This window comes from Spermophilus citellus, assembly GCF_964194105.1.
Source record: "Spermophilus citellus genome assembly, chromosome: 8".
NCBI classification, from domain to species: Eukaryota; Metazoa; Chordata; class Mammalia; order Rodentia; family Sciuridae; genus Spermophilus; species Spermophilus citellus.
The window spans coordinates 59,398,802-59,425,998 of NC_138189.1; the positions used below are offsets into that span (position 1 = coordinate 59,398,802).

Here is a 27,197-nt window from a genome sequence, read left to right on the forward strand (position 1 = left end):
TGGTCATCATGTTCTCCCCTTTATTTTCTATTCTCTGCCTTTCCTCCTTTGCAGGCAGCATTGCCGCCATTACAGTGACTGTCATTGCCGTGGTGTTGTTGGTGTTTGGGGTCGCAGCATATCTGAAGATCAGGTGAGATACACCTCAATCCTCTTTAAAAAGAAGATTATTCCATTTTGTGGGGCTCCAGGCCAAGAACTGTTTCACTGAGGTCTTTTTTCTTAATTGATGTCATAGTGCTCAGAAATACGGGCAGAGAGGTAAATGTGGTCGGTGTATACCACACTAATCAAGAGCAGTCAGTCCAGTGTCTGAAACTTGGCAAAGCAAAGCTAATAAGCTGAAATATGCAGCCTGATGGTGTCAAGGGATGAGATGAACCTGCAGTCTCTGCCTTTCAACCTTGTCACCACCCTAGGGGAGCCATATGCTCAGGGATATGATAAATATGATGCTCTGCACACTCATCTGTGGATTTGTACCTGATCTGTTAATGAGGTGTTCACCAGTTTTAGAGCAAAATGTGGAAAATGAAAGGAAAGTGTAGCATTTTCTATCACACACGTGTAATCCCAGCAGCTTGAGAGGCTGAGGCAGGAGGATCATGAGTTCAAAGCCAGCTTTAGCAAAAGCAAGCAACTCAGTGAGACCCTGTCTCTAAATAAAATACAAAATAGGGCTGGGGATGTTGCTCAGTGGTCAAGTGCCCTTGAGTTCAATCTCTAGTATGACCCCCCAAAACTGGGCTTTTTTGTTTCTCTAAGATTATGTCCTTATATTTTTAGTTCTAAAAAGTATTTTCTTTCACAAAATGAAGATGATCATCAATGACAGCTGAGATTTTACTTTCCATCTCTAACTGAAAGCTGCTGTACTGTGAATCCACCATTTTTTCTATTGCTCTGTGAAATCCAAGTCTCAAAACCACATTATTCACACTCTCTGAGTGTCCTTCCAGCTGTAAAACACCAGATGGCAAGTGGCAGTCTTATTTGCCAGTCTGTTCAGTGCCTGTAACAAGGGACAGAAGGACATGTTTTGCCATGGTTAACACAGCCACTCATTGACCTCCAACACATTCCCCTCCCAGCCGCAGGTACCATCTTTATGGAAGCTGCTCTAACCCATCACTCCTTCCCTTACAATCCCCCAGGGGCTGGCTCCCTTCTGCATTCAGAATTGAATTTCAACTCTCACAGTGGCCCTAGAGGTCAGTCACAGACCTTCCCCTGCCTACCTGGTCTGGCTCAGCACACCTCTGCCTCCCTCCAGACCACTGAGCTCTGCAGACTGGCTCCCTTCCAATTCTTAGGACTCACTGGGTTCTTGCCTTCCCAGGCCCTTGGCTCTCCCTAACCCCCACCCTGAACTGCTTTGCTTCTAGCTCTTTCTCACATGGCAAATGTCGACTTGAATCTCTGACAGACTTCTTTCCAGTTTGATGCCTCTGTTATCTATTCTTTTTTTTTTGGGGGGGGGATGATACCAGGGATTGAACTCAGGGGTATTCAACCACTGTGCCACACCCCCAGCCCTATTTTGTATTTTATGTGAGACAGGGTCTCACTGAGTTGCTTAGTGCCTTGACATTGCTGAGGCTGGCTTTGAACTTGTGGTTCTCCTGTCTCAGCCTCCTGAGCCACTGGGATTACAGGCAAGCACCACCACACCTGGCTGTTATTTATTCTCATGGTATCTTTATTACTTTCATCCTGGCTGTTATCAATGTCTACTATTATGTTTTCTTTTTCATTTATTTGTTGGCTGGTTTATAGTTTCCTCTACAAAAATGTGTTCTCTTGACTTGAGGCAAGAATTCAAATTTTTCATAGCAATCCAACACTGGCTATAGGCAGGCAGACTGGAACAGTGATAAATATTCAGACTCCAGAAGCAGGGAGACTTTAGTTTGAATCCCAGCTTTACCACTTTCTAGCAGTGTGGCCTGCCATGTTACAGTGAGTCACTAATCCTCATTTCCTTCTCCTGTGAAATAAGGTTACTACCTGGTAGCATTATTGAGAGAATAATGGATATTGTTTCCCAAGTACATAGCACTGCCACCAACGTCATCATCACCATCAATATCATAGCAGTGAACTGGGAGGAACCATAAGCATAGACAGAAAGATAGACAGACAGACAGACACAGACAGATGGATGTTGAGCATCAGCCATAGGCTGGGCATTTCTTTAAACACTGACCACTTGACTGATGAGACACAGTCCTGCCATCATAAAACTTACTGCACTTAGGAAATGTTATTAGCAGGCCATTATGAACCTGTTCTAATGATGGCTGATTAAAATTACATAAAATGTTATTTTAAACTATCTTTCCCCAATGCACTAATGCCAGATAAATTCAATGAAAAAATATATATGTGTGTGTGTACATATGTGTGAGTGAGTGTGTGTGTGTGTGTGTGTGTGTGTAGATGGACACATTCCTTTTTATTTTATTTATTTATTTATTTTTATGTGGTGTTGAGAATTGAACCCAGTGCCTCAAACATGCTAGCCACAACCCCAGCCCCTCAATGAATTATTAAATTGAATTAATCATTGTTTCTTTCCCCCATGTAGGTTCTCTCTCCTAAAAATAGAAAGGTCCACATGGTTTAAATATAAGGTTGCTATTTATCTATTGTACTACTTAAGTGTGTCACTATAAACTTAAGGATGGATAATCACACCCCTAGTTTGGAAACCCCCTAAGGAAACCCCCTTTCTGTGCCTCTGTTAATTAATTTGGCAAAATGATAACATAGGGAGATTAATAGTTCTCATGAATCTTAAGGCTATACTAAACCCCTTTCAAGTGTTATTTTGTCAGATTCTTGGAAAACCCCACTAAGCATTCATCAAAAATATAGTTGGCTTCACTGATGCATATGTGCTGTATGTGGTGTGTGTGTGTGTGTGTGTGTGTGTGTGTGTGTGTGTGCGCGCACGCAGGTGTGCACAAGGTTAGGCTTTACCTTGGCTGAAAGTCTATTCTTTTTCTATCCTCCCAGAATTCTGAGGAAAATAACATGACAAGGGTTCTATTATCTGTGGTCTTTTAGCTCACTTGGCCAGAGCAACCAGTGACTGAGATCACAGCTCATAAGGGAACACATTAGCTTCTGGCTACAACCATGGGCTATGGCCCTGACCCAGCCAATGTCCCTGAAAATGCAAGTGGAGAGGCCACTGGAAAAGACGGCCTCACCACCAGGACACCATGCTCCTTGCACAACCTGCCAACCGTGGCTCAGTCCTTTTACCTTTTCCCCATCTCATTTCTTCCAAAGGCTTTGGTAGACTCATTAACCATGATTTTCACACTCCTGTTCTCCAGGGACCTTTGACCTCTAGTTTTGTTCCAGTGTTTCCTGCCAGGAGAACTGTATCTTTTTATAGCCTGAGCCACTTTAGGATATGGCTTATAAAATTGAACTGCCCTAAACCTACCAGAGCCCTCCTGTGCCAGTGATCCCTCTTTAAGCCAATAGCAGTATGGTGTAGACGGAGGAAAGTGAGCTTTGAAGTCAAGTTCAGTGCTGCACTGACCTTCCTACTGATTCCTTAGGTAGCCTTGGTCAAATTATCATCCCCCCCCATCCTCGATTTTTACAAAGTACAAAAATAGAGCTAATAGTACATCTCTTTCAAGGTTGTTTTGAGGTGAAAGGAAGAAATGGATGTAGAGAACATGGAAAGACCATAGCATGAACCCTGGGGTCTTAATCACTCTGTGCCCAGTTTCTTTGTCTATAAAAATGGCACTAGCACAATGACAATATATAACTCAGAATTGTTTAGTGCCTGGTGTGACGTAAGTGGCGGAAAGGCTGGCTCACGTTTTAGTGCAGCAACTGCTGTCAGAACCGCTTGGCACACAGGCACTCTATGAGATGGAGGCTGCTAGTTGTGGCCCATGGGTTTGGGAGAATAACCCCATCCTTGTCATTTGCATTCAGTAGGTATCAAGGATTCAAAGAGGGGGAGAGGAGGAGGAGGAAGATAGCACAGCAGCCCGGTTTTCTAATTGTGTATTGGCGTGGCCAGCTTCCATGTTCCACTTTGGCAGAGGGGAGGTTCTGAAATGCCTGCACAGTTGCATTCATGTTATATGTTCATAAATAGAAACGTTCTCTGGGAAGTGTTTATTCTAGGGCTTGTTTGCAACTTTAAAAGAAAGCAAAGTTCCTGCCTATCTGTTCCAGAAGGGTGTCTTTAATTAGCCATGATTAAAGAATGAGGTAAGTCCATATTGTTGAAGTTAGTTCAAAAGTGTTTGTCCACGAGATAATCTTCCTGTGCAACAGACTAAGTCTGCCGTGGCCAGAGAAGTGGACCCTGCTATAATTAGGTATGCCGGTAACCCAGACAGACAGCACAGCTGTTCCCTTCACAAAAATAAATGTGATCTTGATTTATAGACACAACAGGGCCTGGCCTTTAAGGTGTTTTTGTGAAAAGTCACCTGTTTTGCTTTATGCCTTATAGTGATTACATTTCATACAACTGATTCCTTCTGATTGTTGCTGTGTTTAGAAAGTAGGCCCAGCCAGCCACAAAAACTAAGATCTTCTAGAACGTGTTATCCACAGGGTTTTCTCAGATCAGCTTTTGGAGTTATGTAGATGTAGTTTAATTTTCAAATTCAATAGCTCTCAAGGTTTTTTGTACCTGAGAATTAGGGGGAGACCTTATGAGACAACACAGTTTCCTGGGTCTTCTCTCCCTAGACTCCAATTCAGTAGATTCAGGCAAGGCCCATGCATCTGCATGTCTAACCAGCACACAGGGGATGCCGATGCTGCTGGCCCAGAGTGCACGCTCTGGATTCCCCGGTTTCATCCTCATCTCCTAACACTCTTAACGGCCACTGTGCTGTTGAGTTTCCCAGAAAACAGCCCTGTTGTTTCATGCCTCTGTAACTACGGACATGCTGTCCCATCTGTCAGAGGTATTTGATTCACCCCTTTGATCTGTCTGATTCCAAGTTGTCTGGAAACCTCTTCTGGGAGCCTCCTCGCACCTCTCCACAAGGAGCTCCTTACTGCACAGGCCTCCTTGGTTCCACTTACTTCCCTGTTCTTGAACCCATGCATTCTCTGCCAGTGTCTCCACTAGATCAGTACAAATCCCTGGAACTACCTGACATTTCATAGTTCCTTTAAACACTTATTGGATGAGAGAATGATTCTGGGTAGGAAAGTATGGGGGTGAATATTTATTTCAAATCATGAAGAAACAGGTTTGGGGAAGGGGAAGCCATGGGCATCTATTAAACCACACACTTTCACTGGTCACCACGTGACTCGGGAGTTGTTTACAGAAAGGTAGATGGGCCAGTGTGCAGACCCCTCTGTGATAACTGTCTGCCCATAGTATGGAATCTGGCTGATAATTTTTTTAAAGTAAATTTTACTCTTCAGAGTCAATTTGATTATTTAAACATCAGTGTAAATGTAATAGCTTAAAAAAAAAAACATACTATGGCAAGAGGATTTTGAAAATAATGTTTGGATATGTGTCCATCATTGGGATTTTGGAAATGAAATCAATAGGATCCTGAGTTGTGACACAGATGTGTTGTCTGCCCCTGGCACAGGCCTTTGCTCCTGCTGCTTCCTCTACTGTAGGATGTATCTCAGATATCCATGTGGCTCATCCCTCCATCTCCTCTATGTCCACTCAAATATCATCTTTGTGACACCTTCCCTGGTCACCATATTCAAAATTACAATCCCTCTCTCCCATTTGGAATACCTCAACCCTCTTCCTTGCTTTAATTCTTTCCACCACCCTTATTACCATCCACCATATTTTTCATATTGGTCACTTACATTTTATGTCTCCCCCCAGCTAGGATCTAAGCTTCCTGAGGATGGGGATTTGGGTCCCTTTAGTTGACTCAGGCATCTCCAAAGTCCCACAATAGAGCTTCCTTCTTAGATGGTAAGTTTTCAGTGAACAGTTACATGAAAGGAGCTAGGCAGGGAAGTGACAATCAGGAAGAGAGAGCCACCAATGAAAACAAAGAGGAGACAGTGACAGCTGCACCAAACAGCTTTGCTAATGGATGATAAGAGTCTAAGGCTAATTACTAATGGCTAATGAGTTGCAAGTTCAGCTGTGTTTTCCCAGCACTAAGCCATGTCTTAATCATCTCTGCATCCCTCCTTCTTAGGCCATGACAATCACTCAAGACTGAAAGGCAAGACTTGCTTGATGAAAAAGGAGAGGACTTCCAAGGTGGGGTGGGGGGAGTGGTGGTAGCCATCTGAGGTAGAGACTCAGAGAACTAGGGATTAACCCTAGTAAAGGAGATGTTTTCTAAAATACATTGTTTCAACACAGGTGAAACATCTCACTCATTCTTAAGGACAATTAAGTATTAATGTTATCATTATCTTAACATAGGTGCTGTTTTTATAGCAATGGAGGAGGCCTCAAACAGATGTTACCACATTTACCAGTTGTCACCAGCAAAGTGTCACCAATTAGGGGTAGGAGTGGGAGTGTTGCTGTTCATTAGAGAAAAGCTAATAGAAAAGGAGAGAAAAGCGGGAAGGGTGGAAAAGGAACCATTCTTATTTTGCCTTCTCAGATTCTGCTTTTAGCTAACTAATAGAGTAGAATCACAAACTGAGAAGTGCAGTGCCATTGATGGGGACCATGGACACTATGCTGAGGGCTTTAAAGCCACACCATTACATGGGAATTTAACTCTAATTATTTTTCCCCTTTCTAACCTTAAAGTCATAATGGTGGCTTTGACCTTTGCCATTCTTTAATGAATTTTTTTCACTTCACTCTAGTTATATTGTACAACGAGTTGCTACGGGCCATATGAATTGCCACTGATACTGACAAAGCCAATTCCAAATACACTATTTGTATGCTACTAGATATAAACAGTTATCATAAAAATTATAAAGTAGCCATTGCACCAAGAGCAAAATATTAGGTGCTCAGATAAAAGAAAAGCAACACATACTCTCCCCCCCAGACTTTGCCATCCAAGAAGAGCAAGACACAGTGACAGAAAACCTAGCTGTGTTGGAGGGGTGCCAGTCACTATTAAGAAAACAAGTAGACGAGATTGCCTTGACCTGACAATGACATCATTTCTACAGCTTGTGTTCAGACTAAAATTAGATGAAGTAATGCTGCCTTAGAGAGTCAGGAAACCTTGATTTCGTAGCAGTCATACCATTAAATAACACTGACAAAATCTAAATTTCTTCGGTTCCACTTTCTTAAAATTGGGAGTGGGAGGGGTTTTTGTTTGTTTGTTGTGTTGTTCTAACTTCTTAGACTCTCCAAATGCCAATTTGAAAACCTTCTTGTTTTCATCCAAAATGTGCCATGTTTTAAGAAGTTCTGACCTAGAGAGAGAAGTTCACTTTCTATTTATTTTCCCCTCATCACATATGCACAAAAGTCTTCCTGTTTCTACAGTAGTATTGGATTTATCCAAACCTGGCTTGAATCCCAACACACCCAATTCTTCTTGATTAAGCTCATGAATGTATTAAAACAAGCCCTACAATTTCAGCAACTCCCTATTTTGGTTTATCTATATCTCTTGCAATTTTTTCCTCGTTTGTCAGCATTTTCTCAACTCACTGTTCATTCAAGTGGGAAGGAAAAGAAAAATAAATGCAAAGATCAGTTCTTTTTATTTTACTAGTGTTTGCATAGTAGATTACTATTATGATAATGCAACAGACTAGGGACAGTATTGACCCAATAATCTTGCCTAAAATAACCATAGAAAACAAAACCTGATGGCCAGAAGGTATTTAATCCTCTGATCCCACTTTGGTATAATAATAATTTGTAAAATTCAAATAACAATAATATAAGAAGCTGATTTTATAACTATGCCTGGGGTATAGTTTTAGGCATTCCTGGTGGGAAGGAGGATCACTTTTCATTCCGAGTTCTCTTCTTACTGTTTTCAGATTTAGCATGTACTTGTATTACAAGTTTCCTTATAATAAAAATTAAGAAGCAGTATTGGCCAGTACTTTCTGTGTATTTACTGTGTGCCAAGCCTTTTAATATGCATTACCTCATTTAATTCTCCCAATAACCCTAATGCGATTTTTTTTTAATTCTCCATTTTATAGATGAAGGAAAAGGGATTTAAAAACACATTCAAGACATATCTATGACTGCACTGACATTTAATGGGAGTAAATTGATATGATAGAAATAAAAATGCTGGATAAATTAAGTTCCCTTATAAAGGTGAAGCTGTAGTGCCTCATCAATAAAAGAGCATGTTTATCAGATAAATGTTTGCCAGGTTTGTCATGTGGAAAATTTGGGCTGGGCTCCAATGTTATAATGCTCAGGATTTCACTCGTGCATCCTACAGCTTCCATTTCTCAACTATCCTGTTAAAGAACTGTTTGGAGCTGGAGGTTTCAACCTGGGGGAGTGCCAGCCATAGATAATCCATTGACCTTCATTTATCAAAACTACCTCCCCTATTCCTATAGATCAAGTGTCTGGGTTGCTGTTTGTGGTGCCTCTGCCTTCCCACAAACAAAGAAATTGAGTGTAGGTCTTTAGGTCCTTTTCTTCTATCTGAACACTTAGCTATTGCATCAAGAGCAAAATACTATTTTATAATTTTATGATATTTAACTGTTTATACCTAGTAGCATATGAATAGTGTATTTGGAGTTGGCTTGGTCAGTATCAGCAACTCATTTGTGCTGGGCAGAGTCTATTGTGGAACATCTCCAGGTTTCCAGGTATATAGATTGAGCATAAATCAGAATTTTGAAGGCAAAAGAGTTTGAAATGAGCACAGCAAGGGCCTGATCCTTTGCAGAAAGTCATCTCTGCAAATCCCTGGCCAATGAAAATGAACCTCAGAAAAGCAACAGCAATTACTTTAGCAATAGATATAAGTAGAGCAAATACTTTTGTGTGTCTCAGATTGTATTTTAATATTTTTTTATACAGAATGTGTGGTATCTCACTGGATTTATTTATTTATTTATATATTTTTGACAGTTTTTTTTATTGGTTGTTCAAAACATTACAAAGCTCATGACATATCATCTTCCATACATTTGATTCAAGTGGGTTATGAACTCCCATTTTTTACCCCAAATACAAGTTGCAGAATCACATCGGTTACACATCCACATTTTTACATAATACCATATTAATGACTGTTGTATTCTGCTACCTTTCCTATCCCCTACTATCCCCCCTCCCCTTCCCTCTCATTTTCCCTCTCTACCCCATCTGCTGTTGTTTAATTCTCTCCCTTGTTTTTTTTCCCCTTTCCCCTCACAAACTCTTATATGTAATTTTGTGTAACAATGAGGGTCTCCTTCCATTTCCATACATTTTCCCTTCTCTCTCCCTTTCTCCCACCCCACTCATCTCTGTTTAATGTTAATCTTTTCCTCATGCTCTTCTTCCCTGTTCTGATCTTAGTTGCTCTCTTTATATCAAAGAAGACATTTGGCATTTGTTTTTTAAGGATTGGCTAGCTTCACTTAGCATTATCTGCTCTAATGCCATCCATTTCCCTGCAAATGCCATGTTTTTGTCATTTTTTAGTGCTGTGTAATACTCCATTGTGTATAAATGCCACAGTTTTTTAATCCATTCATCTATTGAAGGGCATCTAGGTTGATTCCAAAGTCTAGCTATTGTGAATTGTGCTTCTATGATCATTGATGTGGCAGTATCCCTATAGTATGCTCTTTTAAGGTCCTCAGGGAATAGACCGAGAAGGGCGATAGCTGGGTCAAATGGTGGTTCCATTCCCAGCTTTCCTAGGAATCTCCATACTGCTTTCCATATTGGCCGCACCAATTTGCAGTCCCACCAGCAATGTACAAGTGTACCCTTTTCCCCACATCCTCGCCAGCACTTATTGTTACTTGACTTCATAATGGCTGCCAATCTTACTGGAATGAGATGGTATCTTAGGGTGGTTTTGATTTGCATTTCTCTGACTGCTAGAGATGGTGAGCATTTTTTCATATACTTGTTGATTGATTGTATGTCCTCCTCTGAGAAGTGTCTGTTCAGGTCCTTGGCCCATTTGTTGATAGGGTTATTTGTTATCTTATTGTTTAATTTTTTGAGTTCTTTGTATATTCTGGATATTAGGGCTCTATCTGAAGTGTGAGGAGTAAAAATTTGTTCCCAGGATGTAGGTTCCCTGTTTACCTCTCTTATTGTTTCTCTTGCTGAGAAAAAACTTTTTAGTTTAAGTAAGTCCCATTTGTTTATTCTTGTATATAACTCTTGGGCTATGGGCGTCCTATTAAGGAATTTGGAGCCCGACCCCACAATATGTAGATCGGAGCCAACTTTTTCTTCTATCAGGTGCATTCTCGCTAAAATCTGGAACAAGACAGGGATGCCCTCTCTCACCACTTCTATTTAATTTAGTCCTTGAAATACTGGCCAGAGCAATTAGACAGACAAAAGAAATTAAAGGCATAAAAATAGGAAAAGAAGAACTTAAAATATCACTATTTGCGGACGATATGATCCTATACCTAGAAGACCCAAAAGGGTCTACAAAGAAACTACTAGAACTAATAAATGAATTCAGCAAAGTGGCAGGATATAAAATCAACACACATAAATCAAAGGCATTCCTGTATATCAGCAACAAAACTTCTGAAATGGAAATGAGGAAAACCACCCCATTCACATTATTCTTAAAAAAAAATAAAATACTTGGGAATCAACCTAACAAAAGAGGTGAAAGATTTATACAATGAAAACTACAGAACCCTAAAGAGAGAGATAGAAGAAGATCTTAGAAGATGGAAAAATGTACCCTGTTCATGGATAGGCAGAACCAACATGATCAAAATGGCAATATTACCCAAAGTTCTCTACAGGTTCAACGCAATGCCAATCAAAATCCCAACGGCATTTCTTGTAGAAATAGATAAAACTATCATGAAATTCATATGGAAAAACAAAAGACCCAGAATAGTATTTTAATATTTTTGTTTTAATTAGTTGTACATGACAGTAGAATGCATTTATGCACTTTTATATATCATACATAGATGGGATGTAATTTCTCATTTTTCTGAGTGTACATGTTGCAGAATCATATTGGCCATGCAGTCACATATATACATACAGTAATAATGTCTGTTTCATTCTGCTGTCTTTCCTATCCCCACATCCCTCCCTCCCATCACTTCCCTCTATCTAATCTAAGGTAATGCTATTCTTCCCTAGTGCCCCTCGCCTTATTGTGAATTAGCATCTGCATATTAGAGAAAACATTCAGCCCTTGGTTTTGTGGGATTGGCTTATTTTGCTTAGCATAATATTCTCCAACTCCAACCATTTATTGGTAAATGTTAGTTGTTTAATTTTCATATCTAGCTAAGAGAAAGATTAGGAGGAGTTAGCATGCTTTTCTGCACTCTAGGTTATGTGGTTTCCAGTGACAAGATACAATAATTCACCTGCTAGCATGAACCTCTGAGGCACCAGATGCTCATTTTGTGGTGTGCTTCCAATCCTATTATTAATTTTAGTCTTAAAATGACCATATCCCTCATCAGGAAGCTCCCATCTTGTGGACAAATTAGCTTTTTGGGGAACTGAGGATGTATTTTTTCCAAACACTGCTTCTTCTACCAGTATTTACTGATGATTTACTATATGCCAGGTATTCTTTGTGGTGCTTGAGACAGAGCAAAGAATAAACAGAACTCTGTGGAGCTCATAGTCTAGTGAGAAAAAAGGGGCAATGGCAAACCAAATAATTAGTATGTTAGAGAACAAGCTAGGGAACAGTACATGACGCCCTGACACAAGGCTCTCCTGGGCATGGGAATGAAGAGGAGGCCATTGTGGTTGGAGTTGAGCTAGTATTGAAGACCTCTTTTTGTGTGGAGGGGGGCTGTTTGCTGGGGATAGAACCCAGGGCACTCCACCACTGATTCGCCCCCCAGCCCTATTTTGTATTTTATTTAGAGACAGGATCACACTGAGTTAGTTGCTTAATGCTTCACTTTTGCTGAGGCTGGCTTTGAACTTTCAATCCTCCTGCCTCAGCCTCCCAAGGTGCTGGGATTACAGTTGTGCACCACAGTGCCTGGCTATAGATCCCATCAAGGGTCAGATCCTTTAGAGCTTTTCAAACCATTGTAATAACTCTGGCCTTTATTCTGTGTGAAATGAGGAGCCATTCAAAGGCTTTTGTATAGAAGAGTGATAGCATATGACTTTGGTTTCTTATAGAAATAATGACTGTGTGATGGCTTTCCAGAATGACCCACCAAAGCCTGTTTAACCCTCACTGCCATAGAACCCAAGTGCTCATCATACCCTGGGGATCTGAGCTCTGAGCACTGGACTTAGATCCAGGAGGCAGGGGTTTGACTCACAACTTAGTCAAATGATTGTGAGCACATCAGTTAACATCACTGAACCCCATACGCCTCATCAGAGGAATAAGGATAAACTCTTCCTTTCCCTTTGGCTTTATTTTGAAGATCAAGTAAAACCTGAACATGGAAGCACTTTGTGAATTATAAAACACAATATAGATGTCAGGAGAGGTGATGACAACAATGGTAGTCAATATTATTTCAAGGAAAATTAACTGCAAGGACTAAATCAGAAGGCTGGGTGCAAGCTTCCCTCTCCCTTCGCTTCTTATGAAATAGCTATGGAAATGGCGCTTCCTCCTCCTCCTCCTGTATTGCAGATAGAAGAGAAAGACAAGGACCCAGTTGATCTCAATAGAAAGTGCTAATTAGGCTCCCAGGTGGACCGGTCGTAACTCACAGGGTGTTGGTAAATGGGGGCCTTCCCAGTCTTGGGTAGTGGATTGGTCCATTGCCAAGGTGCTGTCTTAGTGGGAACATCATGTCTCTCCCTGTAGCTGGCCTATAGGCCTCCCAGGTTCAGGTGGCACGATATTAGGCTGTCCTTAGGTGGATGACTTCTCCAAGTGACCATAACCCTTTTGTTCTTTCTCACCAGGCATTCCTCCTATGGAAGGCTTTTGGATGACCATGACTACGGGTCCTGGGGAAACTACAACAACCCTCTCTACGACGACTCCTAACAAAGGGCTGTGGCCTGGGCTGAGGACTAACTGTTCTTTATTTATAAGTGCTTATCCAGTAGAATTCATAACAAGTACCTGATGCACACTGAACGACAATCTTAAGCCCTGTTTTGTTGGTATGGTTGTTTTGTTTTTAATCCCTCTCCTCTGGCTGCTACAACTTCCCCCCCCCTTTTTTTTTTTTTTTGGTACAAAAGAACCATGATTTAAAGGTGAGTGGAGGCCAGTTTGCCACCAAAATGGGCCAGACTTGCACTGGCCAGGGTAGACCACCATGGTGGAGGCTTCAGCACCACTGAGGACCTACTTCAAGAAGGATGAAGGAAGAGGGAGTGAGCTGTTTTGTTGGGGTTATGTTTAGGGGAACTTTTTGTTTGGGTTATTTCTTTACTTTCTCTACATTTTCCATGTGGAAAAAAGAAAGAAGTCCTCGGAGGATTTCACCCTAATGTGCGGGAGCAGGGGTCTCTCAGATTCCTTTTTAATCTCTCTTTTTTCTGGTTGTCTCTACAAGCTGGCTAGCTGATTCTTAGCTGCCTAATTAATGAACGATGAAAATGGGAAGTTCCCCAGAGGAGGTCAGAGGGTTTAGAGGCAAAGCAGCAGGCTGCTGTTGGATGTCAGCATGCCCTCTACCTGTTCTCTTCCAGGTGGCTCAAATGCACCCGGGATCCCAGCTCACAAGCTCTCAGACAAGATGTGTTCCAAAAGAGAAGGCTATGAGATGAGCTTAGTTAAAGAAGAGAAAGGAGAGGCATGTGCAGGTGGGGGGAGCCAGCATCATTGAGGACTTCCCTGGGACAAGTGGGAATCAAGTCTCCATAATTGTCAGAAATATCCACTAAGGCTTGGAGGAACCCATATGGTCCTTGCCTCATGCCCATAAAGCAACTGGTTCACTGCCTTACTGTCTTTTACATAATGACTGCAAACTTTAAAAAAAAAAAAATTTAAAAAGAGGCACTGTTCTCTCCACAGTTGCATTATGAAGCATTACCATAGGAAACAGACACCACAAATTCATTTATTGTCCCATTTACTTACCTTAGTTCTTCTTCTCTTTAATATGAACACCCACCTATTGGTTATCTAGTCTTAAAATACTGCTCAACAAATTTGGGGAAACTATGGTTCATCTTTGAAGGTACCCATTTATTTCAGTCATTCTCAACCAGCAGGTGACTTTGCCTCCCCACCTTAGGGACATTTGAAAATGTCTGTTGACATTTTTTAATTGCCATGATTTGGGAGTACCACCAGTGGGTAGAAGCCAGGGACACATCTAAACCTCCTACCGTGCATAGGACAACCCTTTACAACAAAGAATGATCTGACCCAAAACATCAGTAGTGTTGTGATGGGAAAGCCCTGATGTATTAAAATCAACCCTGTGGCAGAAGGAGACACTCACAGATTAGTAATGCTCTTTTATTTTCAACAAAATGGAGCAATGTATCATTTTTATCCTCAAAGTGTTGTGTCTGTTGGCTGATAATTTCTTGGCATGATGGTTACCTTTTTATTTTTTTGTGTGTTTCTGGAGAGTTTTATTTCAGGGCTCCGCCTATGTCCTCCTCTAACATCTGATATTAGCAATTGGCATCTTCTGTCCTGATTTCATGTAGCAGAAAACATACATTTCAAAATGTGTCATCCCGTAACATCATAGAAAACTCAAAACTGCATCAATTTAGGTTTCTCAACATGAACCTTGACACCATGGCTCTTTTTAGGAAAACCACTATCGCTGTGCTTTTCTGACCCCCTCAGGTGTCAGAGACCAAGAGCAGTGCCACTTCCCACAACCTACTCTCTGGAAAAAAAAAAAAATCTGTTCCTGAACTCTTTAGGTGCCAAAGACCCCAGAGGTCTTCTATGACCAGAGTCAGCAATGAGTATTAAAAGCTTCCAGGAATTAATGTTCTCTGAACAATAGACATAAAAAAAAATGGCAAAGACGGACCAAGAGCAAGAGCCTCCCTTCTGACTGTATTTGGCCTGAATAATTGTCCCTCTTCCCACTTCCAATCCCATGACAGGGCTTTCAGTTTGGAAAAGAACAAGCCCATAAAAACCAGATATTCCATATTATTTTCCCCCCTCAACCAAAAACATTTTGACACAATGTCCATGAAACAACTTTGGAGAAGTGCACTTCTGGACCTTGCTTTTGTCATATGCACTGGGTCAGAGGCACCAGCCTCTTCCCTGGTACCCTGGCCTATTATAAGTCACTGAAGCAACAAGCATTTTTTCCACACTGAAAGATGCTGTCATGCAAGAAGAGCACCTGCACAATTAACTGATCACTTCCACATGCTTCTAGCAAAGACAGGGCCTAAAGCAGATGAATTCAGCAAGGTGACAACTTCCCTTTTAATCCAGAACACTCAGTGTGAAATGCCTAAGGGTAGAAACTGATTTTGCCAAATGTGTATTTTTCTGCTTTTGAATTGGCCAAAATATTTTAGCAAGTTTATTCTAAAAATGTTATTGAAAACACACCACATAACATATCTGAAATATATGCCAATAACTAATGTCCTTCACCTCACGGAGAGTCTGTTCAGGTCCACTCAAAGGAAATGGCCCCAGTAGATCTTATACAACCACATCCCATCTGTAGGTAGGACTGGTCCTAATGCTTTAAAAAGAATGTCAGAGCAGGAGGGAGACAAGCAGCCTCTCTTTGATGGATTGCAAATGATCAAAGAGTGTGATTCAACTTGGTATTTTTTTTTCCTGTAGCCCTGATGAAGTCTCCTGCCCTCCCTGCACGTCTGCGTCTTTGTTTCTGAAATGGGGTTGATGCTTTCATATTGACCTCACCCCATACTACCTCACAGATGTGTTGTGAGGATCAGTGAAATCATGTCTACAGTGTTTTCAGTTTCTGGAGAAAAAATATTTATAGACATTTTAAGTATTACATAGATATATAAGTGATCTCAGTTTCCTGTTTGCTGTTATACTGATGTGTTGTTTTACTTATTCTGTAAAACTGCAATTATGTCATAGCCACATCAGACAGTGATTATAGCTCTGCTGCCCCAGTGCAGCTGAAAGACAGCAGGGTTAACTGTGCCTGGGATCAAAAGTGATGGTTTCCATCTCTAAAAGAAGGGACAACCCAGGACATAGGTCTCACAGATTCTTGAGTCAGGATCCATGAGGTTAGGGTAACACAGAATGTATACCTGAGCTCTAGCAGCAGTAGACCTCTGTCCTTCACTATCCCAAGGTCTTCTGGATTCTTTATGGGGGTCAGTTGTGGTTTGATGTAATCTGTTTGCTCTTCATCTTGCTTGCAAAGGTGCATGGTTCAATCCCTCGCATCTGGGAAATGAATTTTGCAACTGGGCCAGATGCTAATTTGCACGTTGATTCACCTTCTTTGCCTTTGCCCTTTTATTTTTTTCCCTTGGAGGGGAGGGCAAATGAATGTACCATTTCAACTTTGATCTTGAAAGTGCTAGTTGGTATGGGTATTAGTGCTAACCAAGAGTACATTGCCAGATTTCTTTCTTGGGGTAAGTTAACCCACATAATTGAAAGATGGAAAGATGTGCAACTTCTTTGATATTTGATGTCACTGTATCTACATTTGTTGTAATACATATTGCATACCAATTATATCAATTAAAGTTGTTAAAAGCTTGTGTCTGGTTGGAGTGATTGACATTTTGATAGATTTTGTTATTTGAGCTATTCAGTTGACAGGCTTAATGCTGCTCATATTAAGAAGCTCTAACTTTTCTTAAAGAAAATTTATCCATCATCAATAAATTATATTTTCTGCAGGGCAGGAAGTTCTTTCTGATCTTAAAACAGAATTGAAGCATGTCAGCATTGAAGAAACTTTCCAAGCAGTGATTTCATGCTCAAATATTCTGCATGCCTTATAAAAAAGATGTAAAAATAAGTGCTTTGATTCACTGAGTTGAATGGCAATACATAATTGAGTCACATTAAGGAATATTGGCATTAGCAATACATGTGATACTTCCTTCATTCCCCTTTAAAAAATTAAATTCAGAATATTCATTCTCACCTGACATGTAAGTATTGAGCAGCCTCAGCCATCCAAAATAAAATTGTAACTCCAAGAAGCTAACCAAATATTATTCTGATTTTGAAGAAAACAGCAACAGCAAATCCATCATTTTGCTGTATGGTAATGGACCACCTGCAAACTAGAAATTGTTGATTAAATGATGGATGTAAAGTTAAAGCCAGGTTTAGTAAGTTTAATTACCTGGCTTCCAGGGACATCACATGGAGGACTGATTGGGAAAAGTGAAGATAAAGAATGAGGACAAATCAGAGCACGGGTGGCCCACACTTGTAATCCCAGCATCTTGGGAGGCTGAGGCACGAGGATCACAAGTTCAAGGCCAGACTTGATGATTGAGTGAGACCTTGTCTCAAAGTAAAAACTAAGATTGGAGTAAGGACATAGTTCAGTGGTAAAATGCCCTGGGTTCAGTCCCCAGTGACAAAAATAGAGGAAGAAAAAAAAAAGGAGGACCAAGCATGAATCGAGAACTTTCAATTGATTATCCGGTGCTATAGTTTGGATAAGGATCCACCACTGGCCCATGTGTTAAAATTTGGTCACCAATTTACTGTCCTGCTAGTGGGAGATGGTGGAATCTTTAGGAGATGGAGCATGATGAAAAGAAGTTAAGTTATTGGGGGCATATCCTTAAAGGAGATATTAGGACTCTGGCCCCTCCTCTTTCTCTCTTATTATTTCCTAGCTTCTGTGAGGTAAGCAACTTCCTCAGCTACTTGCTTCTTCCATGGTACGTTGCCTCACCTACAGGCTCAAGAGCAACAGGCAAACCGACCATGGACTGAAACTTCTGAAACTTGGAGTCAAAATAAATCTTGTCTCCTTATAAGTTTATTATCTCAAGTACTTTGTCACAGTAACAGAAAGTTGACTGATACATTCAGTTATTTCTTAAGGACCAGCTATGGACACAAAAACAACTAAAATAGAGTGCAGTGATCTAGATCTGAGTTAGTGATTTTCTTGTGGTTGTGGTGTACCTGCAAATGCTGGGAACTTCCTATGCAAAAAGTATAGGTCAGGATTGCCCAGTTGATGTGGTGACACCCTGCCCATGACGGCTCTGTGTAAAGCACAGAAGCTGTATCAGTTTTGGCCTTGATCTCAGACACCAGCTCCCAGGGACAGAGGATTCTGAGCATAGACAGATAACCACAATGTTTTACCAGTGCTATGACCTCCAAGCCTGCCTGCTTAATAGAAACTTTGTACAATTGGCTTCTTGGGTGCCACAGGAAGCTCCTAGCATTGCAATGGTGGAATAGCTACAAAAATGTTTCTAGTCCTATAAGTTTCTAGTGCACAAAGAACAATCCTTCTATAGTCTTTAACTTCCTGGTTGTGAGACCATATATAATAAACATGTGGAGCCAGCTCTGGGTCACTGTTTTTCTATCAGAGATCAGTGTCCCACCTGATCCCACTTTTCTGTGTGTGTGTGTGTGTCTTTCTTAATCACCCATCACCACTCACTGGTTTATAGGGTTCAGCAATGCAGGTCATGTCACAAAGACCACATTATTTCAACTTTGACTGAACGGAATTGGTCAGAAAGCACTTTAAATGTGCATATAAACAAAAGACTTAATAGGAATGTGTGGTGTTAACACGTTATAAATTCTTAGGTTCAATTCAACATTTTTCCTATGGTATAGCTTTTCCGTGTCAGATGATTATCTGCTTCAATTATTTAGTGACCTATCTGTGATCTCTAACTCTCTTAACGTTCAATACCACTCACCAATACCTAGCTAATATTTTGTTCTTTGAGAAAAAGCAATAAATCAAAAATAACTCTTGAAATTGAAGAATATTTGTTAAGAGGCAGAATCTTTTCCTTAAAGGATGTAGTCTAAGAAATGTAGAATGGACTCTACTGACTTCACTAAAGCACGATTCATCAGGTGGAGTCAACAAATGTACTGAGTTTCTATCTTAAACAAGAAATTAAATATTTTAATTTAATTTGCTATAAAAAGAAATGAACCAAGTATTCATTAGGAAACTTAGATGCCTTCCATCTTACAGATGTGGAAGCTGAGGTTCTAGGATATTAAATTCATTCATCTGCATGCTGAACCTATGTACCCAAAAATGAATAAGGTGAATAAGATCTCCAAGTATTTTCAGTTTAGTAAGTAGCAAGGGTGGAACTCTATCTGTCATCAGAGCCCTTAGTCTTTTTCCACCCAAGGGACTGAGATCTGATGAAAATATAGCCTGGATCGTAAGACCCTCCCACCTCCTGCTAATATGGGACTTTCCACCTCTTGCAAAGGCCCCCCCAGCTATTTCAGGCAGTTTCAAGGGTGTCTGGCATGTAACTGAGCAAGCCTAGTCAGCTCCCAAACACATGTTCCTTGCTAGGCACTGTTACCTTTCTGCTGACTCCTGCTGTTGCTGGGTTGTGTACACTACCAAGAGGGAGACTGCCCATCCTCCTGTCCTGTTAGGACATCAGCACAGGGCCCCATGGTCTCATGGAATTTCAGTGAAAACTACTCTTAGTTTCTGCATGTGATCTCCTTGCTCTTCACAGGAATCAAATGACCACAGCAGCCTAGAGATGCTGCCCTGGGAATCATTCCTGGCTATTACCCCGAGGCTCTATCATGGGGCCAACTTGAATTTCCTTGTAGTAGTAATGATCATAGCTGACTCTCACATAGCACCTACTATGAGCCAGATACTGTTCCAAGTACCTTCCATGAGTCACATATTATTGATATTTCTATAGCATAGATGAGGAATTAAGGGCCAAAAGTGGGAAGAGATTTACCCAAGGTCACAAACTGGGTCAAGGGTAGAATTCAAATGCCAACAGTTGGTCTCTAGGGTCCATGCTTTGGAGAATCCTTACTCCGTGCTAGAAATCAGCCATCAGACAGGACCGTCCATATGGGACAATCTGAGGCACCCAATGCAGAGATGAGGTCTTCTGTTATGGCTTAGATATTAGATGTCTCCCAAAGCTCTTGTGTAAGAAAATGCAAGAAAGTTTAGAGGTGAAATGATTGTGTTATGAGAGTCTTAACCTAATCAGTGGATTAATCCTTTAATAGTGATTAACTGAGTTGAAAGTATAGACAGGTAGGATGTGGCTGGAGGAAGGTGGGTAGCTGGAGGTGTGTCCTTGGAGTTTATAATGTGTCCATGATGAGCTAGAGTGTGTCCCTCCCTCTCCCCTATCCTTCCTGGTGCTACATCCCCAGCTGCTTTATTCTGCCACACACTTCTGCCATGATGTCCTGCCTCTCACCTCATGCACCAAAGAATGGAGTCAGCCAACTATAGACTTAGAGCTCTGAAACTGTGAGTCCCCAAATAAAATTTTCCTCCTCTAATACTTCTTGTTGGGTCTTTTGGTTGCAACAATGATAAAAGTGATTAAAACATCTCCGTTAAAGGAAGGTCCTAGAGTGACCCACTCTAATGGTGTCCATAACTGGGTAGATCTGGGGACAAATACCTGTGTAGTAAGGCTTGTCACCACAATAGTTTGGGATGTTTTAGAAATAGCAGGGGCCCAGAACTGGCAAGCTGTGAGCAGCTTCTATCTAAATCCTGGTACTTACAAATCACTGTATTAGTCCATTTTCTGCTGCCAATAATACAATACCATCAACTGGGTAAGTTATAAATAAAGGAAGTTTATTTTTGCTTATAGTTCTGGAGATACAAGGTCAGAGGCCTGTGTCTGGTGATGAACTTCTTGCTAACAGAATTCCAAGGTGACACAGGGCATCACATGGCCATAGACAGGGAGGGAGGGAGGGAGTGTGTGTGTTTTCTGGTTTCTTCTTAAAAAACCACCAGTCTTCAATCATTGGGGCTTTACCCTAATAAAATTAACTATTCCCAATCACTTCCCAAAAGTCCCACCTCTAAACACTATAAGATTGAGTGTTTTTACCCTCTTTATACTTCACAGTGAGCACTCAATTTTAGCATGAGTTTGGGATACAAATCATATTAGATATTGAATGTCAGAAGCCTACATGTTAAAGGCTTATTCACCAGAGTGGCACTACTGAGAGATGGTAGATCCTTTAAGAGGTAAAGCCTACTGAGAGAGAGGTCACTGGAGGCATGTTTTTGAGCAGAATCATGGAACTCTGGCCTCCTTCTTCTCCTCTTCGCTCCTATGAGGTGAATGGTTTTGCTCTGCTATGTATTCACACGGTGATGTGCTACCTTGCCATAGGCCCAAAGCAATGGGGCCAACCAGTCATGGTCAGGAACCTTCCATACTGTGAGCCAAAACAAACCTTTTCTCTTGTAAGTTGATTATCTCAGGTATTTCATTACAGTACTAGAAATCTGACTAACACGGGAGAATGACCCATAGTCAAACTATAGCATTCACCCACTCAATCCCTGCCAACTCAACATCAGAGGTTTCCCCCAGGCTGACCTTTCCCTTATTACCAGATCCACACACAGTAGCTGTCATTAAACAGTCTAGAGCACTCTCTTGTTCTCCTACTAATCATAGGCATTTGGATAGAATTCACTGCAACAATGCTGAGCAGAGAATCTAAAAGTTCAAGTCAGTTGTAGAGCTTTTGTAAGGAAGTGTGAGAGACAAGCCTTCCCATCCCATTTACTCCTTGAATGTGTGTTAAACTGTTTTTTGGCACTAGGGATTGAACTCAGGGGCACTTGACCACTGAGCCTCATCCCCAGCCCTGTTTTATATTTTATTTAGAGACAGGGTCTCACTGAGTTGTTTAGCACCTCACTTTTGCTTATCCTCCTGCCTCAGCCTCCCGAGCCTCTGGAGTTACAGGTGTGCACCATCATGCCCAGCATGTGTTCGACATTTAACAAAGGATTTCATGTAGACCTTAGAGTCTTACACAGACTTTAAAAGAACAGGAGAGAAATGGTTAGAAAAGCCACCAGCTGGTAAGTGCTCAAATCCTAGGGTTTCTGGGGATTTGCCACCATCTCAGGCTGCAACAGGAAAGCAACTGGTTCTCAAGAAACCACTAAGTAGCCTCTGCTGCCCACACATACAACACAACCCTTTCTAAAGAGGAATGGCTTTGCCTTTTTTCAGTTCCATGTTTTGTCTCAGAACCTCTTATAGACAAACTCCAGCCAGAACTACACAGGAAAGGGGATCCCAAGAAATTTTCTTCTCTTCTGTATTGCAAGGGAGATCTTAGAAAATAGTGGGAACAGTGCTGAGCTCAAAGCAATCACAATCCCATCCCTCTTATCCCAGATTAGAACTTCCCAGGAAAGTCAATAACAGCAATATGTAAGCCCTACCGTGACACAATTGTCCCTTACATGACTAAGTATGCAACAAAGACTTCATTGCTCCATGTGTCTCTGAATCTCTGGGAATATATGTTGCTTTCCTAGTTTAATGTTCCTTTGATTTCAAATGATAGGGTTAACTACTGTAACACACCTTTATATCAAATAGAGGGGAATGAGAAAAGACAGACCATATATACATATATAGGTATATGTACAAACATATGTATATCAAAGCATGGAAGAGAACATACACAGATACTGAAATTTTCCTTTTTGTCTCAGTCATATGACTATATTGTTAATTACACCTTTTCTTTTCCAGTAACCACTGCAGGACCCTCTTGACCTAGGTCAAGGCCATGGCTCTTTCCTTGGTAGAGTGACTCAAACAGCTAAAGGAAAACCTGGGGACAGGAAAAGAGAGAGGGAGCTGCTGAGCTGGATAAGGTTCCAATTATTATTAAAGTTTTTAAAAAATGATCAAGAGAAAAATAAATTTGAAAAGGGACTAGCTCACATTGTGCATAATGTGCCAAATACTCTCTCCTCCCTATTTTCCTTGTTCTTCCCTCTCTCCTCCCCCCAGGCATCCAGCCCACCTCACTCTCCCCCCAAAAATATGTGAGGAGTAAAAATAAAGAATAGGTTCAAAACCATTCTCAGCACTTAGCATGCTACGTGCAGAACTGTGGTTCATTCCACACCCTTGTGCTCCCACAAAACCCTCTCAGTTCCCCTATCTCTGCTCTTGAGCCTCTGGGGGGGGGAGAAATACGCATTCTTTCAAAAGCTAGAACTGGACTTTGATTTGACTTTACTTGAAGGAGAGGGAGAAGAAAGAGGAGAAAGTGAAAAGGAGGAGAAGAGTTTCTAGGGAGAGTGGGGGCAGAGCAAGAGCAGGGTTTCCTTTAATTTATTCACTTTCAACTTAGAAGTGCCATGAACCATTCCACACACCCCCACCACATCCCACAAATCCCCTGTCGTTTCTTCTTGTGAGGAAATTCTGGGCTGCAGATGGTTTTGCTGAGCTGCTGATAACCTGCTCTGGAGCTGATGTGCGGTTGAATCAAATACGTTTAACTATGATAGGATGAGTAATCCCCAGTGGCAATTAATCTCAGGTCCTGAGGCTTAGGGACTATTGGAGGGATTGTCCCATTTCCCCCCTGAAAATCCATTCCTGGAAAGCAGCCAAACTCATCAAGCACCCCACTCAAAGGGGCACAGACGTAGGTCTTGCGTGTCCCTTTTCAGGGTTCCCAGCATAACCTGGATGTTAGCCTTTTCTCTTCCAGTGTGCACAGGCTGGATTTTATGTCTGTCTCCCATGGGTAAGATTTAATGCTTCATCCACCAGAAATCAGGTAAATCCTTGAGCCTAGATTCTTGGGCACTGACCTCCTCAGCCATTTAAAGAAGCTAGTAGGTGGCTCTTTGGTTTAAAAAAAAAAAAATTCTGGGGAGAGTGCATAGTCATTCTTTCCTAACCCTCCTGATCTCTTAGAAAATGAGTCAGCTGGTTCCTTGGAAAGTAACAAGCTGTCAATCTAACTATAGTCAAACCATGAGCAAAGGAGAACTAGTAGGCTGCAAATTCTGACAGCTTTATATCCCTTCCCCCTTGGTTCCTTCTCTATGCTAGAGACACTAGAGGGAAGAAGAAAAGAGGAATAGAAAATCCAAAATTCTACCCGATTAGAGGCATATGGGAATTGAGACCCACAGGGGTCATTTGCTCACAGAGAATCTCAAAGTCAACCGGAAATTATAGCATTGGAAGCAAAACATTTATTCATTTGTTTATCTATCCATCTATCTATCCACTCAACAAACAGCATTCATCTATACATTCTAGAAACAGTGAAATGAGATATAACCCCTCAGAGAGTCCCCATCCCCAAAAATGTTTTCAGTCTAAAACCAAAGCAGCCTAATCTATGAGTCTGTAGAGGGATAGGCACCCAGGTGAAGCCATGTGCAGGACACTCGCAGAGCACAGGATGGGGCCAGAGTGCCAGGCAGTGACAAGTTTCTGTCCCTCTTCCAAACTCCCAGACGTCTTTGATTCTCCTACCATTACGTTCTGCTTAATCAACCTGCTGGGCCTGAACTTGCTTGCTGGGCTGTCCCAATATACATCCATTCTTTGTCATCAGTTGCAGATTTCATCTTGGAAATCTGATTTATTCCTCCTAACTTCCCTGTTTGAATTGAATCTAACCACTCCTCTTCCACTATTTGTCATGCCCCAGCAATGCCCTGAATGGAACTTGATATGAATTATACCTCTAAATGTGGAGGAAGGGGGCATCATTTCTCTTTATCTTGCCATACTCTCCTATGGTTATGATTCCCTAATGATATCCAAAGAGCTAAACCGATTTTTCTGACTATGTTGAAGAGGAAAAGGGAAATGGCATTTGACAAATGCCTACTCCATGAGGATGGTACAGAGATCTTTTTAGAGAGCAAGAAACTGGGGCTCAGAAAGGTTAAATGACTTTCCTGTGGTTACACAGCTAGTAGGAGGCAGTCTGGATCTGAACCCTGGACCTTTGTACTCCAAACCCCATTTTATCTCCCGTGGAAATACTTCTCAAGCGTCAGTACACATTCAAATCACTGAGGATCTTACTAAAACACAAATTCTAATTCATAGGTCTCGGTGGGGACTGAGATTCCGCATTTGTAATATGCTTCCAGATGTTGCTGATGCTGAGTTCCACCCTCTATCTCAGACTTTGAGAAGTAAGGCAATATAAAATACAACCTTCTTCTCAGAAGCCTAAGGAAACCTCAAGGACCCCCCCCCCCAAGGGCCCAGTACTCAACAGGTGATGTCGCCACCTTTTCCTCCAGGGCAGCAAAATGTGGCAACATATTTTGATTTTCATTTTTTTACTTGTTGCTGTGATAGTAGAGTCACTGGCCTTCAGTATCTAAGAATCAAGAATGCTGCAAATTTTACAGTGTATGAAATAGTCCAGGTTGAGTTACTCAGGACAGCCTTGCACAGCAAGAACTGCGCCACCTAAAATCCTTCAGCAACCCGTCAAGGAACTCAGCACAGTAGCCCGGGGAGGTGCACACGGCTGCCAGTTGTCATCCTCTTGGCTGCCTTTCTTCTGTTACTTGTTCTCAATCATTAGAAACATCAGCTCTGCCCTCCAGCTGTTCTGCTCCCAACTGTCATCGCTGACAGCTGCTTCATAGGCTATCACTGTGCTCACATGAGTGCATGTTGATGTCTTGCTCTGTGGAACTGCAAGGTGTCAACAGAAAAGATGATCCAAGACGGGCCTAATCACAGAAAGGTGTGTTCACCGATTTCTTGGTGCTCTCAGAGAGACAAGGGATGTTTGCTACCGCACAAACTTGGGTTATTTAGGAATGCCTGCAGGCCAGCTGATAAATTACCATCATTTTGCATTCCATGAGAACATCAAAAGGATTTTATTGAGAAGATGGAAGAAGAGCTGACATCGTGGAAGTTTCAGCTATGTGTCAGGGACTTGACAAATTCTTCACAAATATTATTTTATTGGATCTGTTGCAGGGAGTAGTTATCACACACCTAGTCTCTGGAGTTGGTCTATTTGTGTCTGGATTTGAATATGAGCTTAACTCATCACTAGTTGTGTGACCCTGAAAAATTTAATTAACTTCTCAGTTTCTCAGTTTTTTTCATTTATCCAATGGAATCAGAATGTACCTCCATTATGAGGGTCCTACAAAGGTTTAAAAATTTAATACCTGCAGAGTGCTTAGAAACAGTAGCTGTCACAGAACAAAGACTATAAAAGTATGTTATTGCTAAGTAAAATAGCCATGTAAGATAAATTATTTCACCATTTTAGAGAAAAAAAACTGAGGCTTACTCAAGTAGGATATCGCTATATATGGTGAAATCTGTTTGATCAATCATAATAGAAACTAATATTCACTCAGCACTTATGTGTTAGATGCTGTTCTAATTGTTTTATTAATATCAACCTGACTCTCACAATTACCCTAAAAGATACATATTATCATTCCAACTTTACCATATGTGGAAAGTGAGAAATAATGAGAAAGTAACAGAGACTAACCTGAGGTCATGTATTTAGTTAGTAGTGAATCCAGGATTTGAGCCAGAAGGTTAGGCATGGATCCAGTGTGCTACCATTGCAAAGTTCATGCCTTGCCTATCCATTTCCTTACTTGTTGGATCTCCAACTATGTGCCTAGCACTGAGAAAGGCAGACTTTAGAATTTAAAAAAAAAAAGAATCACATTGTTTATTTTCAAATTTTTAATTTCCTGCCATGTCTTGTTTTCTTGTTGAATAGATTTTTGGCAAAGTAGCATGTGAAAGTAAACCTGTAGTTAAGTCTCAGTTCTGCCAATCACTAGTACTGATGACCTTGGGTACATTATAGAAGCTCCCTCAGTCTCAGATTTCTCACTTAAAAAAAAAGTAGATAGTAACACACACTCAGCAACATTGTTTATAAAGACTAAATAAGATATTTTTTTGCACAGTGTTCAGTAAGCATTAACCTTGGCTCCTCTTTTCCTTTCACTGGGCTTAGAAGAATGAGAAACTGGTACTAGAAATGCAGATAATGTTGACACGTGATTTACAAATGTTTCTGCATGTCAGCTAGGAGACTTGATGTTTTACAAATTTTAGTTTGATTTCTTCACACAATTAAGATGCCAAATAATTATGAAAAGAAAACCCCCACATTTCAATACATACTTTGACAGATTCA

The 27,197-nt window shown here is 41.1% G+C and overlaps 1 protein-coding gene across 1 annotated transcript in view; it reads left to right on the top strand.

The window, feature by feature from the left end:
• PARM1 (prostate androgen-regulated mucin-like protein 1) overlaps nt 1–15,047 on the top strand; it is a 102,924-nt gene extending 87,877 nt beyond the window's left edge. The window contains exons 3-4 of the mRNA XM_081304907.1: nt 55–133; nt 13,007–15,047. Coding sequence (XP_081161033.1) covers nt 55–133; nt 13,007–13,091 — 164 coding nt within the window. The 3' untranslated portion in view covers nt 13,092–15,047. The remainder of the gene's footprint in view (nt 1–54; nt 134–13,006) is intronic.
• The last annotated feature ends 12,150 nt before the right edge of the window (nt 15,048–27,197 follow it).